Below are 20,275 nucleotides of genomic sequence, written 5' to 3'. Positions count from 1 at the left end.
CATGGCCATGGAAGTCATAGTGCCACCAATGTTCAACTTAGCCAAGCCAACCTAAATGTTCTGTGCTGCACAGACTGACAGTCCTGCTGCCCCTCCCAGAGACACTGCAGTCACAGCTCTGCTTGAGAAAATGGCAGCACTTCTATGGCTTCATGGCAAGTTGGCTGAAGGAGCTTATTGGCAGAAAACTAATCTTTAGGGGAGAAGTGTTGGTGGAGCTAGTCTGTTATTTTTCAGCCATATCACCATCTAATCCAGCTGACTGCCCTCTCATGGGTATGAAAAGCTTGCCAGTGTCACGAAGAATAGGGAGGTAGCCAGGTCTTTATCCTGAACAGATATGCAAATTTTTCTCACAGCTTGGAGTTTAATTCTTTTTTCATCCTCCTTTCATCTTCATTTTACCAAATTGTTGAGCTTTTTTTGGTTGTTGAGTGTTTTCTCTATATGCCTTTTTTGGTGCACATTTCAAGTGAATTTTGAACAACTGATAACATCAAATGTCTTGCTTTTACCTGCTTTCATTACATGTAAAGTCCTACATTTGCAAGTTATTGTCTTGTAGCATTCTTGAAACCTTTCTGTATATCTCTGGCCTTGTCTTTGAAAATTTGCAGGATAAATTAAGATGTTTTAAATAATACAAAGTGTTGATTTTTTTTTTCCTTTCTTCCTTTTATTATCTAGATACAGTCCTATCGTTTATTTCAACTTGTTGCTCCAATTATTGTAGCAAACCTGGGAACCTTCAAAAAGCATTGATTGCCTAATGTCCAGGTAGTTAAAGGAGGGCTTTTTAGTCTTATTCTTTGTGTAACTGCCTTTTAGCACTTTCTAAAAATAGATTGCTGTTTGTTCAGTGCTGCTGTATTCTGGGTTGCACAAGCTTAGGTTTTTTTCATGAAGATGGATCCCATGGTGCATAACTAAGTCTAAAGTATGAAGTGTGCAAATTGGATGCATTATGTACTGTAGGTTTCCTGCTGTGTTTTGTTTATCTTGTAAAAACAGTGTTCAGAATTTGGGATCATATGTGATTAAGATCACATACTGATTTGCCACAGAAAATGTGTTCTGGGATTCTTGTTCAAGTTTCATTTTCCTTGAAACGGCTTGTTAGCTTTATATACTTTTTCACATTTTGTGAGTAAATTGAAAGTTCAGAAATTGCCTTTGTCCTAACCTTTTATCCTACAATTTTTCCTATAAAAGGCACCTCTCCTATATTTAGCTTTCCTGTAAAAACATTGAAATTTTCTTCTTCCTTTCTGAATATGTAGTGTATCTCCAGTCTAGCAATAGAGGTCTTACATAGGTGGAAAAATTACATATATTCATAATGCTAGAGATGAAAAAAAATACTTTTTTTTTTTTCTCACGTGTGGATTTTTTTCTTATTTCTTCTTTATTGTTGGATCCTACTTTTCATGTTACTTGTGTGGAAAGTCGGAGTAGGTGGCAGACATTCAGAAAGAGGAAAGAAAGTGAGTAAGGTAGTTAATTTTGGAGATGTTTGTGATGATGGTGCAGTTGCCTTAGGTGATACTTTGTACCTATAAGAGGTCACTGATGCTGTTAGAGCAGGTTGCTCAGGACTTTGTTCAGTTTCCATGACCTCACATAGCAACCTGCCCAGTCTTCAGCACCTTCATGTTAAAAAATAAATTCTTTAAGTAGGAATTTTCTGCTTTCCAGCTTGTGTCCGTTGTCCTTTTGCTGTATATCTCACTGGAGAGTTTCACTTCACTTTTTCTCTGCTTTCCCATTAGGTTGTTCAAGTCAGCAAAAAAGTCACCCCTCCTCCCTTTTTAATGCTGAGTAAACCCAGCTTTTTTAATTTCTCCTTATGTGTCATGTGTTTGATCCCCCTGGTTAACTTGACAGCTCATCACTGAACTTGCTCTAGTATGTCAATATTTTTGTTACACTGGAGAGCCCAAAACTGAGCTCAGTACTCTGGTTACAGTTTCATATGGAAGTGGAAAAGGAAGGGTCACTTCTTTTGACAGCTGGCTAAATTTTTACACATCGTGTGGTTAGCTTTCCTTGCTGTGGGTGTGCAATGTTGACCCGTATTCAGATTGCTGCCCACTGGAACACCCAGTTCCTGCTGAAGAGTTGCTTCCTAGTGAGTTGTCCCCTAGTCTGCACTGCTGCGTGGGCTTATTTGGTCTCAGATGTAGGACTTTGCATTTGCTGTTGTTGAACTTAATGAGGTACTCGTCAGCCCCTTTCTGACCTGTCAGGTCCTTCTGAATAGCAGCTGGCTTTCAGTGTATGAACTACTTCCCCTGGTTTGGTATCTGCAAACGTGCTGAGTGCACTTGGTCCCATTATTCAGATTATTAACAAATTAAACAATATTGGCTCAAGTACTGATTGCTGAGGGATGGCAGCATCTGGATTTGTACTAGTAATCAATCACCCTTTGATCCCAATGGTCCCGCTGTTTTTCTCCTCACCTTCTCATTCATTTACTCAGTGTAGTCTCTCTACCTGGTCCTATAAGGACCTCTTGAGAAACCATGTAAAGGGCCTTGCAGCATCTGTCACTCTCCTCTTACCTACACAGCCAGTCATCTCACTGTGGAATGCTGTTGAGTTAGTTGGGCACAGTTTGCCCTTCAAAAATCCATGCTGGCTGTTCACCTTCTTGTCATCATGTAGCTGGGAATGGATGCCTAGAAGATTTAATCTGTAACCTTACTGGGAATTGAGGTGATGCAGGCTAGCCTGTAGTTCACCAGATCATCCTTATTGCCTGTCTTGAAGATTGGTATGATGTTTTTTTCAGTTACTGGGAACCTCTCTAATGCCATGACCTTTCAAAGATAATGTAGAGTGGCCTAACACTGACATTGGCAAGCTTCCTCAGCACCATCAGATGCACCCTGTCTGGTCCTATGGACTTCTACATGTACAGCTCCTCAAGTGTTCCAGAATCTTATCTTCCTTGACAGTGGGTTATGTTGCATTCCCAACGATCCTGCTGATATAATAAGCCCTCTTGAAGTGCTTCTGGTTTCTTTTTGATGTTCAGGTGATGTGTCTACATCTCTATGGGGAGAATCGGTAGAAAAGGTCAAGAAACTCTGGTTGTCTGTTGTGTGGTTTGTCACTGCTATCTTACCAGAAAAACCTTCAAAGGAACTGCAAAGAAAATGTTTATCATACCTCAGATCTTCATCATCCTATTATGCTTCTTGGTTACTCCTTGTAGTACTTAGAAAATGTTAAACACAGTTCAGCAAATGATCAGACTTGTCTGTTCTGTGATTTGCCATCTTTGAAATACAGACCTCATATAAATGTGTTTTCTCTGCAAACTTTTTGTCCAGCAGTGGATACTCTGCATTTATCATTAGTTTCCTTTCATATAATGTTGTGTCAAAAAATGTAAAAAAATTCTGTTGGAATTTTTAAAATTAGCTATCTGAGAAATTAAATTACCTTCATGTGTAAAAGAATGTTCTTACTTTGTATCCATTATGCTGGTATTGTGGAACTTTACTACTTAACTCTGCTCATGTAACATCTCACTGTCATTTTATGATTCCTGCCTATTGGAAGAGATTTTGCCAGATATTTTTCATCTGCAGCTCGTTTAGGGAGTGGAAAGTTAAAGCAATAGAGCTCTAAGTCTGTATCTATAAATGTAGGTTAGGTTATTGTTCTGTACAATTTTCATGGTATCCTTAGTGTCTGAAGCAGTCTCAGTTTCTAGATGCCCTTTATTCAGTCACAGATGTGCTACGATATTGTGGTTAACAGAAGAGGCAATTTATGTGGTTGAAAAATCAACCTTCCCCCTCCCCCACTGCCTGAGGTATTTTTTCCTGAATTAGTTTCCTTCCCCAGGTTTGCTTTCAATGCAGAAACAGCTGTTCTGACATGCAGGGTGCAGGCTGGGAGCAGGATGCCCCAGCTTTTAGAAAGAGTGAGGGATGCATAAACTTGTTCCTGTAGTTCTGCTTCAGAATGTGTAAGTGCAGCCTCACGGTGGTTATGCAGTTGATACACTAGAGCTCATGGTGTCAAAGCTGGAAAATAAAAAGCTATTTTGCATAGAAGCCTGAAGAAGCCTGTCTAAAAGATAATGAAACAACGGGGAAAGTAAAATAAGTAAGAAATATTTCTGTGTCAGATTTTTATAAATGCTTGGCAATATATGTGATGATTCTAAATGAACAACAGATGAGAAAGCTCAGCAGCATTCTTTTTAATTTACTTAAATATGTGTCTGGATGAAGGCGATGATTCTGGTCACATTTAAATTTAGATTTTTTGTGTGTATACTGCAGTAGCTCATAAGTTGGTTGCAGTTGTAATGGTCTAAGCATTTGTAAGATGAGGCATTTTTTTTTTTTTTTCAGACCAGCATAACTAGGGAAAAAGAATGTAAATTTCAGGTTCTCCTGGAAAAACTGCTTGGTCCTGAACCAAATGTTTATTTGAATTAGGTTTCATGTTTAGAGTGGTTCTTGGAAACACAGAGAGAGATGTGATCTCAGCAGAGGAAAGACTTGTAAAAACTTTTGGGTTTTGTAATAGAAACCCTAAGGTTTCTGTTCCTGTATTCTGGGGGTGGTGGTGGTATCTGGCAAATGAGTGCCCAGGTGGCCAAGAAGGCCAGCAGCATCCTAGCTTGTATCAGAAATACTGTAGCCAGCAGAACTAGGCTAGTGATTGTCCCCCTGTACTCTGCAATGGTACTGTGTTCAGTTTTGGGCACCTCAGTATAGGAAAGGCACTGAGGTTCTGCAGTGGGCCCAAAGAAGAGCAACAAAACTGGAGGGTCTGGAAGCAAATGTTATGAGCAGCTGAGGGAACTGGAGCTTTAGTCTGAAGAGCAGGAGGCTGAGGGTTTATCTCATTGCTCTCTACAACTACCTGAAAGGAGGCTGTAATGAGGGAGCATGTGCCCATCTATTATCACTAGTAACAAACAGTAGGATGAGGGGAAATGACTTGAAGTTGCACCAGGATAGTAGGAAAGCATTTCTTCACAGAAAGGGTTATTAAGCACTGGGATGGGCTGCCCGGGAAGTGGTTGAATCTCCATCCCTGAATGTATTTAAAAATCATGTAGATACCATGCTTAGGGACATGGTTTAGCAATGGGCTGGTTGAGCTAAGTTTAGTAGAATTAAGTTAAAGGTTGAACTGAATGATCTTACAGGTCATTTCCAACTTGAACTGTTTTGTGATTGATGCTGTGATTCAATCAAATCAGAATAGGATAATGTGTAATGAGCATAATGAGAAATTAGAACAAATCTAAAAACACCTTCCCCTCACCCTTCCCTTTTTCCAGGGCTCAACTTCACTGCTGACCTCTTCCCGACAAATAGCACAGGGGGACAGGAAGTGAAGGTTGTGATCATAATTTGCTGTTCTCCTCCTCTTCACGCTCTTTTCCTGCTCCAGTATATGGTCCATTCAATGGGAGACAGTTCTCCACAGATTTCTCCAATCTGAGTTCTTCCCATGGGCTGCAGCTCTTTAGTGTGGATGCCTTCCATGCAGTATCCTTCAGGAAGAGATTGCTCTCGTATGGGCTTCTTTCCATGGGACCACAGGTCCTGCTGGGAGCCTGTTCCTGCATGGGTTCTCCACATGGTCACAGTCTCAGGCATCTCCCTCCCCTGGTGTGAGGTCCTGCATGGCTGTAGGTGGATATCTTCTCCACTGTGGACCTCAATGGGTTGCAGGGAGACAGCCTGTCTCGCCATGCTCTTCACAGGCTGAGGGGAGTCTCTGCTCTAGCACCTGGAGAACGTCCTCCCCTTCCTTGGTGTATGCAGATTTGTGCTCCCATATTCTCACTCCTCTCTCTGGGTGCAGCTTCAGTTTTTTCCCCTGAAATGCATTATCACAGAGGTGCTACTGCTGACACTGATGGCCTTGACCTTGGCCAGCAGTGGTTCCATCTTGGAGCTGACTCAACATTGGCTCCTTCTGGCATCTTTATAGAAGCCACCTTTGTGGTCTGCTTCTTCCCTGTATCTCAGTACCAAAACCTTGCCTCTCAAACCAAATACAGCATCATATCCAAAACAATAAAAATAAATAGGTGCGTTATTCAAGTCAGCTATAATATAGATCCACATGGAATGATTTGCCTTAGAGTATAAAGCAAAAGAGAACCAAAGAATCTTTTAAGATTATATCTTCTCTTAGGAACTAGGACTTTATACTAAATACTGTATATGTCTCTTCTCACTTTAGTATTTTAGGCAGAATTTTAAATGATTTTTTTTTTTTCAAATGCATGATTTTGCCCTTATTTCATGGAAATTGTGAACTTTTTTTCCTCTCATTTAAGAACTGTTTGATGACGCTGCTGAATGATTCTATCATTCAATTTTATTTCAGTTCTAATCATTCAATTCCTGATAAAGGAGTTTACAGAGCAGTCCACACACATAGCTTGAAGGCATTAAGCTGCTTTCTGCCATTCCTCCTACAAGGATACTTAGTTTTGTAGTCCAAAATTTGTTATATCAGGCTTTACACAAAAAGAGAGTATAGGGACTTATTTTTAAGTGGCTTCGAGATTTGGTTCATAATGCCATGGAAGTTTTAATAACAACTAAAATAAGAATTATTTTTTCAGCAATCTTTTTGAACTGGCATTGTTCATGTGTTGAAAAGAACGCATCAGAGATCTATGCAATCCCGAGTGAATAGAGAAGGACTCCTTAATACTACTTTCCAAAGCACAAGAACTGAAGGAATGGAGTACTAAAGAGGAGCTAAAGATGCCAAATTCAATCAGGACAAACAAAAGGAGATATAAAGATATAAAGATACAAAGGATATATAACATAATTAAGCTGAGGTACTATCTACTGCAAGATACTGTTAATCCTATAAAGTAGGGTTGCTTAAAAAAACCAGAAAAACAGAAAAAAACCAAAAAATGAGATAGAGGAAGACTAGCACAGGTTCTTTAACACAAAAAAAATTACCCATGGCTCAGGAAGTCCTCAGTAGATGCAAGTAACTAGAAACAGGTTGTCAAAGCTTAGCAGTTTGGGTGGACGAAAAACCAAAAGACAGAATTATTCTCTGTTTCCCCTCCCCAAAGAGAAGATAAAAGGGGAATAAAAACTACAGACTTGAAGTTGGAAATTAAAAAAATCATAAACAGATTTACTAGCACAGGGGAAAGGCAGTAACATAAAGGATGAAGAACAAAAATATAAATGTATACAAATAGATCTATAAACCCAATCTCTATGCTGGCAGGGATAGGGTGCCTGAGGGCCCCTTGTGGCAGGGCCGACTCAGGAGGGGGATCCCCGGCTCTTCCCGTCACCCGATGAATGTGGATTCTGGAGAGCAGGGGGGCAGCTGGTGGTGAAGGAGCGCAGGGGAACAGCAGCGCAGCGAGGAGAGGGCGGAGGAGAGGAGGGGCTGGGGTCTGCCTGACCCTGGTAGAGTATGGGCAGGGAATGGGAAGGAGCAGAAACCTCTGTGTTCTGCCCCTCTCAGAGATGAAAGGCCTCCTTCTTTAGTTCCTCATACTCAAACTATGACACAGGTTGAATATACAATAAATATTTCTGTGTGCACTGTTTATTCTAGACACCTGTTCCTGGTTATGTTGGTTGTGTTGTTTCTTTTTCCTTTTTATCAAATCACGGAGTTGCATTAGTTATTTCTAAATGCATTTCCAATTATGTAATGAAAAGACACAAATTGTACCAAAATTAAAGCTGCTGCATAGTTTGTCATAGAGAATTTGTGTGAGATGGCTCTTAGTAACAACAGTTAAGGCCTGGGGTGGACAGTGCCTTCCTTGCCTCAGTGCTGTCTCCTTGCTCTGTACGTCCCTTTATTAAAAGGAGTACTCCCATTTCATCATATATGAACATCTCTGTACTGTTTGATATTGCAGGAGATAAATCTGAAATTTCTCATGGTGTTGACTGTTCTCGGAATGTTCAGGTTTTTACTTAGCTGATGCTAAAGCTGAAATTTCAGTTAGCATCAGATGTTAAATTAGGTCAGTGTCAGATGCTGAATTAAAAAAAAAAAAAAAAAGTGTATAATGTTGAAGTTGTACTTGGGGCAGTTTGGAACTGTTATTTTGATCCTGAAAAATTAAATATATAATTGTGTATTGGACATTTAAATAACTAATTTTAGGATCCTTTCTGCTTGTGGCATATAGTTCACACCAGAGAAGGAATCCTTGAATTTACAGGTATCAGTAAAACAGTTGAAATCCTTATAAAACTACCTTACATCATAATTTTTAATAGCTTGCTGATTTATTGCCTTAGTACTCAAGATTTTGGCAAGTATTCACTTCTCTGTACTTAGAAAAATGAGTCACTAATGCATGGATTAACTGATTGTGTGAAATAATAGTTAAACATTGACATCAACAAAACAAATACTCGGGGAAAATACATGCATCTGGTTTACTCCTCTAGTTTGTGTTGATTAATAACTCAGATTGAAATCAAGACTTATCTTAACTTGTTCTCATTTCAGCTTTGGATAGATCACAGTCCAAGAGAGATGGAGGTTTTAAAAGTAATTGGAGCTTTGATCATGCAGAAGAAAGTGAAGGAGATGCAGAGAAAGAGTAAGGATGCTTTTATCTAGGCTGTTGAAAGTATAAGTGTCTATTTATAAATAAATATTTTTTTGTAATTTATTAATAAGAAACAATATATTATCTTTAAAAACTCAGTGGTTAAGAATAATTATTTCAAGTAAGTTTATTATTTTAAATAATATCGCCATATAAAAATGCATTAGAACATAAATTTAACTATGAACATAGTGCTTAGTGCTTACAGCATAGGACACAGTACATTTCAGAAGTGTTGCATTTGTCTTTGGAGCTACTGTGTAATACTAAGGAATACAGACAAGAAATATGGTAAGGTGCAAAGTAAAGAGTTGGACAGATAGGGTGTCCAAGCACCTTCAACTTCTCTTTTTAGTGATGCTGCTGCTGAGCACTTCACAGTTATGATGAAGGTTCTTCAGTAGTGGTAGCCCTAGTTAAAGGCTCAAGTTAAACTGAGCTTGAAAGACTGTAGGTGTTTCTCCCTCGTGCTTATCTCACTGGGTGGAGCTAAGGCTAGTTTTGTCCCTTACTTTATTTCTTTACTTAGTATGTTTGGATTTTGACTAAAACTTCAATGATTTGTGCGAAGTTTGAATACCTACTTCATCCTTGTGACATTCTTATTGTTATTAATATATTTTCCCTACATTTATGCATGTATTTCCAAAACCACTAATGAATTGTTAAAAAGAACAAGTTTCATCAAATCATAGAATGGTTTGGGTTGGAAGGACTTTAAAGATCATCTTGTTCCAACCCCCCTACCATGCCAGGGACACCTTCCACTAAATCAGGTTGCTCAGACCCCCATCCAAGCTGACCTTGAACAATTCTAGGCAGGGGGCATCTGCAACTTCTCTGGGCAACCTGTGCCAGTGTCTCACTGTCCTCACACTACAGAATTTTTTCCTAATGTCTAATCTAAATCTACCCTGTTCCAGTTAAAAGCCATTACTTCTTGTCCTATTTACTACATGTCCTTATAAAAATTCCCTCCTCAGCTTTCCTGTAGGCCCCCTTCATGTACTGTGAGGCTGCTGTAAGGTCTCCCTGGAGCCTTCTCTTCTCCAGGCTGAACAACTGTAGCACTCTCTCAGCCTGTCTTCACAGGAAAGGTGCTCTAGCCCTTTGAGCATCTTCATGGCCTTACTCTTGACTTGCTTCAGGAGCTCCATGTCCTTACGTTGGAGGCTCTAGAATTGGACAGAGTACTCCAGGATGAGTCTCATGAGAGCAGAGAAGAGGGGAAGAATCACCTCCCTTGACCTGCTGGCCACACTTCTTTTGATGTAGCCCAGGATTACAGGAATATTCTTTCATGTGCAAAGGATGCATGCCAGCTTTATTTTTGTTCTTAAATATTTGGAAAGTAGGCAAAAAGGCAAGTATAAAAAGGATGCTATAGTTCTCTAATAAGGAGAAACTGGGCCCTGTGGTCAGGTACAAAAATAATTCTTAGATTAATTTGTATCTTGACCTCTGTACTGATCTAACAAGACTGCCATGGATTTGCATTTCTAATAGGTAATACTCTTCCAAATATTGTGTCTTGAAAGGGAGATAGGCAAGTAGATACATAACCACTTAGTCTTCAGCAGTAGGCTATGCTATGCTATAATCTTGCAAAAACATTCTTAATGTGATAATTAAGTAATTAAAAAATGACTTCAGAAGCTCATTAAAGGATGAAGCATGCATGAAGAGCTTGTGGCAAAAAAGAACTGTATCAGAAGTTAAAAGCAATTTTTGAAAGGTTCTTAGACGAAGGGCATTTTAATTTTATAAGATTAAGCTTGCTTATTTTTCCTTAGTAATTTTACATTAATTTCGTAGAATCATGTAATCACAGAATGGTTTGGGTTGGAAGGGACCTTGAAGATCTTCTAGTTCCAACCCCCCTGCGTGGGCAGGGACACCTCCCACTAGATCAGGTTGCTCAAGGCCCCATCCAAATTGGCCTTGAACATTTCCAGGGAGGGGGCAGACACAATTTCCTTGGGCAGCCTGTTCCAGTGTCTCACCATCCTCACAGGAAATAATTTTTTCCTAATGTCTAATCTAAATCTCCCCTTGTCAAGTTTTAATCCGTTTCCCCTTGTCCTTGGTACACACAGTTTCTGGTGTACTGTAATATGTTTAAGTACATACAAGATTTATTTACATTTTATTGTTTTCAGATATAAATGTAGTTCACATTTGTAAGCATAGCAGTTTCTTGCTTCTGGTAGTTCACTGCTGTTTTCCATCTGTCTCCAACTCATGTTGAGTTAAAAACACAGGATAATTGTGTATTTTGTAGGGATGCTAAAAAACCCAAAAGTCTGAAAAAATGATCATGGAATATCTGTTTTATATAGTTATGTCTGATTTTAAGATGGCATTTCTGAGTGATTTTTCATTCTTCTCAAATATTTTGTACAGTTTCCCATAGCCATTATTGAACTGTTATTGCCTATTCACATTTTTTATACCTGTGAATTACACAGAATCTTATCTGGAAGTAGGAGATAAAACAGTAGTTGAAAACTCATTTAAAGTGGATCCGGGCCTGTTTTGCTTACACAATTTCTGATATTATTTCAGGCAAATTCTCACTCCCCCCAAACATCTGTATGTTTTAAGCTGCCCTCAAATTTATTTTGGTAGCACTTGTATTTTGTTGTGGGTTTTTGTGTGTGGGTTTTGTTTGTTTTGTTGGGTGTTTTTTGTTTGTATGTATGTGTTAAGTTTCTTTTTGTATTTTTCCCTGAGGCCTCCAGCATTTTGAAATAATTTGTCTGGTTTGCTTTTCTGATTTGTTTTTACTTTGTGTAACAAAATACTGACAGAAGGGAATCCTTAGAGTGCAAGTGATTCAAGAGTAAATTGTTCTTTTCTTTATAAATTCCGTTACCAGAACATTTCAAAGATTAGCAGCTTTAGTTCATAGACTTGTTCCAGCATAAAACTTTGTATATGTCCAGTATTTTGAGTATACTGTGTAATAAGTACGTTTTCTGGTGATTTTTTAAATGTCATTCTTATTTGCTGTGGTATGCTGCTACTTATTAGCAGTGCTTTTAACTTGCTGCATTTCTGTGTGGAGAAAGCAGTAAATCTGAAGTAAGCATCTGAATTCATCTCATGCTTTTTGTTGAGACACCATTTTAATGTCTGACCTTATTAAAGCTTTTTCCTACCTTAATGGCAGACACGCAGTAAGTTTATTTTGAACTTGCCCAAGAATAAGATTCCAGCACCTAAAAGATTGGCTATGTTCTCATATTTATTACCCCATGAGATCTGTGCTAATTGCTGTTAGTCAGTATTGGGTGTCTGCTTGGTTTATCTTTCCTCAGTGGGATGAACACAAAATACTTGGCTAACGACCCATGTTTTGATTTTTTGTTTGTTGTTTTTTTGTTTGTTTGTTTTTTTTGTTTTGTTTTGTTTGGTTTTTTTGTTTGTTTGTTTGTTTTTTTTTTTGTTTTTTGTTTTTTGTTTTTTGTTTTTTTTTTGTTTTGTTTTGTTGTTGTTTTTTTCTATAAGCCCCCTTTAAGTATTGAGAGGCTGCAATAAGGTATCCTCTGAGCCTTCTGCAGGCTGAACAACTGCAGCACTCGCAGACTGTTTTGGTAGGAGATCCTCTGATGTTTGTGGCCCTCCTCTGGATGTGCTTCAACAGCTCATGTCTTTCCTGTGCTAAGGACTCCAGAACTGGACAAAGTACTCCAGGTGGGGTCTTACCAGAGCAGAGTATAGGGGGAGAATCACCTCCCTCAACCTGCTGGCCACACTCCTTTTGGTACACCCCAGGACACAGTTGGATTTCTGGCTTTTCACATTGCCAGTGTACATCCAGCTCTTCTCATTCACCAATACTCCATAGTCCTTTTCTTCAGGGCTCCTCTCAATCTGTTCATTCCCCAACCTATATTGACACCATGGGTTGCCCTGACCTTGAACTTGACCTTGTTGAACTTTTTGTTCAGAGCCTCAGTTCTTAATTTTGAGCAATTTTAGTTAAGGTTATTTTAATAGGTACCATTGTCCGTCGATTGAGTAGTACTACTGCTTCTCTTATGGCTCTGATATCAGGGCTTTTTTAAGTGCGTTGCCTACCACCATATAATTTAAAATTAATAATATTCACAGTGTATTGCAAGGGGAAATATGTCAGCTTCCTACATTTTTTATTTAGGAGTTTTTGGAAAGAAATTCTAACTATGTTGTTGGTAGTTGATAGCAATGTTCTTGTTCATTGGAGTGCAACCTCAGTGGTCAGCAGAGGCTTAAGGTTTGGGTTGCTGGTAGATAATAGTAAATTGTAGTCTATTACACTGAAGTATCTAACTAGCTGTTGCACATATTTTAATGATTTAAAATTAAACAAATGGTAAGTAAACAGAAAATTTTATTTTCTTGTTTAATGTCTAAGTTTGAATGAATAACTATGAACTCCCCTTTGGAAGGAATGCTGTTTACAGAAATTGTTGATTCTAATTTTTTTTCTTTACTAAAGACTTTACGTCAGAGCTTAATGGACACTTAACTTTCATTTGTTATAAAATTTTATTTAAAGTATAAAAAATGAGGAGTTACTGTTCTAATGTGAAAATACCTCTCCTTGGTTCCCTGGATAAGAGTGGCAGAGTGGATGCACAGCCTCCTTCCAGCAATACCATTGAGGTTCCATTTCAATAGTTCTGAAATATTACTGTTTGATATTTGGCAGGTAGTGTTGTTTTTTTCAGTCTGTATGAATGACATCTTTTAAGCAAGCAAATAACTATAATCATGTGATCCATGAGCAGATAGACATCTACTTAGTCACTGTGCATTCTGCTCTCTGAAAAAACGTGCTCTCTGGTAAAGATGCATATACTTTGCATTCCTTAAAATCTAAAAATATTGGTTCTTTAAAAGCATCAAATTCCCAAATATTTTTCTAGTCATGTCAGATTCTTTTTCAGTTTGATGTAAGGATTTTTTCAGAGTTTTTTTGTAATTTGTAGTCCATTACGTCTGTTACCCTCTCACCCTCACAAATACCCTTTGTTGAAATGGTTGCAGTGTTGTAGGATCTTGAAGGCCTGAAAGTATAGACAGTGTACAAGGGCATCTTGAAGATTGTAATGATTTTTGTACAAGCTGGAGCTGAAGAAGAAAAATATGTGTAGAAATGACCTGGCTAAGTCAACAGAGTATGTAAATGCCAGAGCTGCTGGTACCATAGGCTGCTATTTATATCTGTGCTATGATGATTTATTTATTATTTAGGATCTAGAAAAATTCTGTAATCCTTAAACACACTGCCTTGTGTTGAAGAGTTGAGAAATCTTAGTGAGTCTCCCTTGAAAAAATAATCTGTCCTGGGAGAGTTAAAAAAATATTACAGTATTTTAAAATTTTAATATACATGGGTGACCTGTGCAGCTATACTCTGTCTTTTTGACACGTAGTATTGGAAATCAGTGATGATTCACTACAGTGTTCATTTTACTGTTAACACACCTGGATTCATCGTGGTCTGTGAACAGAAGGAAAATGCAACAATGCCACTGGCTAAGTATTGACAATTACATAATTTTTCCCTTATCAAAACCACAGCTACACACAAAATCTCACCCCCTGAATTTTCACAATCTGCAGTTCTCAGCCTATGAGTCCAGATTTTTTTCTTTTATTGTATTTTATTATCTGTATTGCATAAGATGGAGGAATAAACTGTAACATGAATGCAAATCTTATGCAGGGAAGAAGTTTTTAGGAAATTGGGGTGGAGTACCAAGTGCTTACTTTATATAGAACTGAAGGCATTATTGCAATATATTGCATTCAAGGTGTTGTAACTGAAGCTAAGAAATGTTTACATCTTAACCTGCATCATTGTTTCTTTTTTGTAGCTGTTCCTTAGAATTCCTGGAATAACTGCTTGTATTCCTAAGAAATTTCTGCCTGAATGGTTTTAGTTAAAACCCCCAAAACTAAAAAATTACAAATTGGATGAAAGTTCTATGATTTTATTGCGGGATTGATGAGAAGGGTTTATCTGCAGATTTTGTCTCCTGCAAACAAGAATGTGTTAGCCTAATGTAGCTGCTGTCAGTACAAAATGTATGACTGGGGCTTTAATTAAAATACTTAACATTACTTGAGGATAACTACCTGTTACTGGAAGGAGTACGTTTTCATGGTATCATGGGATGGGTTTGTTTAGCTTCTTCCCTGTTATAAGAGCTGAAATTTACAGACATAGAAATATAAAAGAAACACATTTTAATGGGCTGATGAGCCAAATAGAACACACAGTTTTTAGGAAAGCAAATTTTGGCAATAATTGCTATGGTATAAGATTTAGTTATATAAAAAATTTTCTCTTAAAGCAACGAGAAGTTTGCAGTTTCAAACCACATATCTGAGCACTGATATAGATGGCTAAACTAATACTGTGTTTTACAGGTTAACTTTGTATTTGACTCAATTTATTTATAGGCTTGTGTAGAATCTTTTATATTACTGGCAACAATACCACAACAATGTTGAAGGTTCAATGGTAGTCTCTATTTTGGATGAATAATAGAATTTTTATTTTGCTTTTTGTGACATAATTTGATGTATAGTTTAAATTTGGATTCACCTAATATATCTGGATCGCTGCATTGTCAACTGTATGTTGCTGTTGGTTTGGGGCATATATAAATACAGTGTGTTTGTGATACCTTTAAATTTAAAGAAGGAAGAGAAAGACCTCTTATGCTTATTATGTTTTGCTGGTGCTCTGTATTATTACAGTGTATCTACTTTTTCTCTCCCACTCTTGTCTAGTGAGGCAAAACTGCTCAGCATAGATGACAGTGATACCCCTTTCAATCTCAATGAAGAGAGAAAGGTAAGTTCTCTGTTTATGTTATGCTGAAAATCTATGTTTAAAGCTTGCTAGGTTCTTAAACCATGTTGCAGTCATCCGTGCTTTCTTAAGAAAGGAGAGTTTGTGGTTTTTAGCAACATATCTTGAAGGCATTTAATTGTCTACCCTTAATGTTTTTGTTTTCTGACTCCTATAGATCTTCTTGGTTTGTGTAGTATAGAGAATGAGTAACTAGTTTAGATAATCATCATTAATGGGATTATTTTTTTAATAAAAAATAGGAATCATTATATCTCAGGGTTGCTTACGTCAGATTCCAAGTTTTTAATTCATGTATGCATGTGTATATATGTAAAAGGAGGCAATACATAGGCAAAACACATGCTTCTTGTGTTTGATGTATGCTAAAATAGGTTACCACTGTGAGATGCTTCATAATACTTTGCAAATATGAATATTTTATTTAGTAAGAAATTCTACTGAGCAAGGGTGTGCACAGGGTATATTTTACATGAAAACTGGGACAAAAGCTATTTGAAAATGAAACCTAAGTAGTATTTGTATAAATATTTTGTAATTTTTTTCTTAACTTCTATTTAAATATTTTTAATACATGTGAACTCTCTTGTTACAGTCACTTCGTTGTCGGCCTGGAGCTGTGGGCACCAGTGGTGATTCTATAAAAACATACGCACGGCGAGGCAAAGTTGGAAGTTTGAGATTTTTTAAAGGGAACTCAATTGGCCTCAACATGATGGGAAATAGCAAGAAACTGAGGTACATTTAGTTTTATGTTCACTTACCTGCTTGAACAGGGATATTAATAAATGCTAAATGACAGTTGTTACTGTCTTTTTCCTTCCAAAATGTTAAATAGCGTATTAGTAAAATATCAGAATAATACTAAACTAGAGTTAGAGTATTAACTGGAATACTAGTTAGAGCATTAACTGAAATACTAGTCAGTGCATTACCAATTTTGCCTGCATGTGCTATTTTTCCCTCTAGTGCTAGCAACTGGAAGAATATTTCTAACACTCCCATCAAGAATTTATTCTTTCCATGTCTGTGAATTGCCAAGGTTAACTCAGGATGCGTTTTCTGTTTTCCTTACTCTAAGATACCATTTGATTTATGAGTCACAGTCTATTCCTTTAAAGGATTCAGCAAATATCCATACGCCTACATGTTTGCTTGAGATTGTTGCTTGCATTTAGAGCTGAAATGAACAGTCCTTAAGCATTCAGTTCTGTAGTTGTTTGTTACTCCTATCACTAGCTTGTAACAGACTGATCTCTTTATTTAGTACATAGTAGAAAGTTACAGTTTATGTAAGTTTCTTTTTGCTAAAATGTACTCAGTTTGGTTACTTTTGCAGGAAGGAAAACTTTGTAAGATAGCTAGCTGTAAATTGGGACAGCCATTGAATAGCTAACCCATATGTAGCTGGATGAGGGATGTCCTTGCCTTTAATCTTGCCTGCTGATCTCCAAGTGTTGTTGGTTAGTGGGACCATCTTATCACTTGAGCAAATAAATCCTTGAAGTTCTCTGTGATGTGTGTTCTCTTCTGTCGTTCTGGTCTTTGAGCCTGATGTACAGGGAACAAATCATACTTTCAATTGTGGACTACTGGACCATGAGTTTGACAGAGAAGAACAAATACAAGAATTGTACATATTTCAGTCAAAATAAGGACTCTCCTTTTATTAAGCTGTAATTGTAACCTGTTTTCACATATATTTATATATCCTGTTGAATTTCAAAACATAGATGGCCCTTTTCCCACTATCTTAACCAAATGTGATATATACTGCTCTTAATTCAGTTTTTCTGTGTCTTGTAGATGATATTAAATTCATGCATGCTTTTAAATTAACAAACAAATGTGCAAAGCCCCCAAACCAACCAACCAAGAACAAAACATGACTACCCCCCCAAAACATGAATTTTCAGCTAAAAGAAGGCTGTTTGGATGTTTTCTTGTTAGGAGCTACTGCTCTAAGGACCAAATAAACAATTGTTTAGCTTACTAGATGAATGAAGGATATTGTTATCCTGCATTGTTTCTTTTAGTGGCTGTCTTGACAAGGAACAGTGAAACCTGCACTGATGAGTGAAATTCAAGTTACTGGTATTAAATGAACGTTTCATTGTATAGGACATTTTTTTGGGATATGTTAGAAACAGGAAATACAGGAAATTATAATATACTAGGATATTTTGAATAAGCTTAAGTGTTAAGGTTTCAATAATTCAGCTTGTTGGAAGAGTCATGATTTCTAGCTAAATGTTATATTAATGAAGGCAAAAAAGGCATGTAGGCTTCCATGAAGGCTTAACCACTCCCAGTTAAAAAATTCACCTCTGCCCATAGAGTTTTATTGTGTAGGGTTTGTTCATATAACATAAATCAAAATCACTTCCTTCCCAATGTCCAGTGAAACATAAATCAAACATTGCATTCTCTACATGTTTCCAAGTTTCTGGCCTGCTTCTCTTCAAATTGGCCAATCCTTATGGAATTGTCCTAGTTACTTGCATTCTTTAGGATTCTGGTTTTTAATATAGAACTAAAGATACAACTTCATCTTAATATAGACTGCTTTGTTCCATTTTGGTAGTGAAGAAGCCCATGCACATTTGTTATATTTGTTGTTTGTTTTGAAAACACCTAATTGTGGTGATTTTTATTGCAAAGTTGAAGTCTGTTTTGCACTTTGTCTGCAGAATAGGGACTAAAAACTCTTCAGATTGGTAGGGTTTACCTCAAATTAATATTGTTACAGTACAATATTTCCCAAAATTCAGGGAATGAGTAAGAGAAGGGATATAGCTTCTCTTGTGTGAAGAAAATTTCCCTGTACATCTCCACATGCATGTCTGAAAATTTGAACCAACCAGAAGTTACCATCTGATATCTGGTTAAGCAAATGCACTATCAAACTCTTAGTAGTTTTTTGCTGTCATTTTGTTGGTTTGTTTGTTTGTTTGTTTAGATCATGAGGTCTTACTTTAAATTGCTTGTCTCTTCACTAGTCTTCAATAAGTTACATCAAAATTTCCCACATAATTAAATCCATCCTAGATTATTTAAATTTTTTTTAAATGTTGTGAGTACTTTGAGACCTGTAGAACATTTGTTCTTTCAAGGAACTTCACGAACATTACATCAACCTGGTTTTAATGTTGAATGTTATTTTTATTGCAGCTGCTGTACAAACCCAGATTTCAGTTTGGATGTGCCCATTTTGCAGCTTACTAGAACTTTATGGTTGAATTTTCTGGTGGTTCTGTCTGTACTGAATATGTGCTATTCAAAGAACAGAATTATAGAGCAGATTGTATTTTTTACAGTTGTCCTACTTGGAAGCATATCTGACGCCATATGAACCATTTAAGTGTGCCATCTAGAACAGTCTGATTTGACTCAAGTCTGATCACCCAGCAGACTGTGATATTCTCTTCCAGGACCTACTGGAGTTTCTTACTGTTTGAGTATGAGGCAGAAAGCAGAAACACTGCTTAACAGCTTTTTGTGCTGCAAGGGCACAAGACTCAAGAGTTTCCCATTCATAACAGTTTAGCAAAGCTCAGGTTTGACAAATAAACTGATTAAACATGGAAGTATGAGGGGGTGAGTGTGTTTACTTACAGGGGGTTGGTGATTTTATGGGATGCTATTTATGAAGTTACTAAACTTCATATTCTAGAAAATACAGTTTTGCCATTTTTTGGACATTGATAGGGCTTGTTCTATTATGTTCATGGTTATGTCATGATTAGCCAGATCATAAGTCATCTGACAATCAGCTTGAAACACTCTTTAAGCTTCTAATATTATTTCCTTATAATGCTTGATGTAAATGTTCCCAAAAGGGTTTTGTATTGCTAAAATGAGAAAATATTTGGAATGCAAGCTAGCTCACTTCCTTCTTTTGGGGGAATGTAGAGGAAGGATTAGGAAGTGGGTGACAGCTTTTTGGGGAATTCTGCTACTTCAGGTTGTTTCATTGTTCATAGCAGGACAAATTGCAGGACCAAATCTTCTGCTGGATAATATTTCTGAGAAAAATTTTGAAACAATCAGAATGCTTTTTCACAGCGTTTTTTTAGTGCAATTTAAAATTTCCAAGTAATTCTACAAGCAAAACTTGGGCACGCTGTTTCCGTAGTTTGAAACATTTTGCATTATCAACAACACAGTCTGGTAAAAGCTACATGTTTTTTTAACATTTCAAATGTACTATTGTATCCTATCACAAAAGCAGGCAGGATAATTGTTAGGGTCTAACAATAGTCAGAGGAGTACTGTGAATACTGATACACTGTAGTTTTATATTAGCTTTGGCTAGAGAGAATATTGGTAAGTCATCTTCACTCCATAATTACTTGTTTTACATACTAATGACATTAAAGTGTCACAAGACAAATGAAGAAACTAAAGAAGTGCTAAAAGTCACTGACTAATCTGATAGCCTTCTATGATAGCATGACTAGCTTAGTAGTTGAGGGATAAGCAGGGGTTGTCTCCTGTAGCATACTCATAGGTAAGCTTAGGAAGTGTGGGTTAGATGACAGTGAGGTGGGTTGAGAATTGGCTGAATGGCAAAGTCAATGTGTCTTGTGGCCAAAAAGGCCAATGGCAACATAGGGTGCATTAAGAAGGATGTGGTCAGCAGGTTGAGGGAGGTTGTCCTCTCCTCTGTTCTGCCCGAGTGAAGCCACATCAGGAGTATTCTGGCCAGTTCTGGGCTCCCCACATCAAAAAAGGAACTACTGGAGTCCAGTGGAGGGCTACAAAATTGATTACAAGACTGGAGCCATCTCTCTTAT

The 20,275-nt window shown here is 37.4% G+C and overlaps 1 protein-coding gene across 11 annotated transcripts in view; it reads left to right on the top strand.

Annotated features, from left to right (window-relative positions):
- Positions 1-20,275, top strand: part of SENP6 (SUMO specific peptidase 6) — an 85,379-nt gene that overhangs the window by 21,572 nt on the left and 43,532 nt on the right. For 4 of the 11 annotated variants that reach the window (XM_071741526.1, XM_071741522.1, XM_071741524.1 and 1 more), the window contains exons 1-4: positions 138-276; positions 8,506-8,599; positions 15,398-15,461; positions 16,075-16,217. In XM_071741526.1, coding sequence (XP_071597627.1) covers positions 153-276; positions 8,506-8,599; positions 15,398-15,461; positions 16,075-16,217 — 425 coding nt within the window. In that variant the 5' untranslated portion in view covers positions 138-152. Of the gene's footprint in view, positions 1-137; positions 277-8,505; positions 8,600-15,397; positions 15,462-16,074; positions 16,218-20,275 lie in introns of those variants that run through there. The other 7 variants (XM_071741530.1, XM_071741523.1, XM_071741528.1 and 4 more) reach the window with 2 other exon arrangements.

Source organism: Heliangelus exortis, chromosome 3 (genome assembly GCF_036169615.1).
Source record: "Heliangelus exortis chromosome 3, bHelExo1.hap1, whole genome shotgun sequence".
Taxonomy (NCBI): Eukaryota; Metazoa; Chordata; class Aves; order Apodiformes; family Trochilidae; genus Heliangelus; species Heliangelus exortis.
This window is presented reverse-complemented; position numbering and strand designations above follow the sequence as displayed.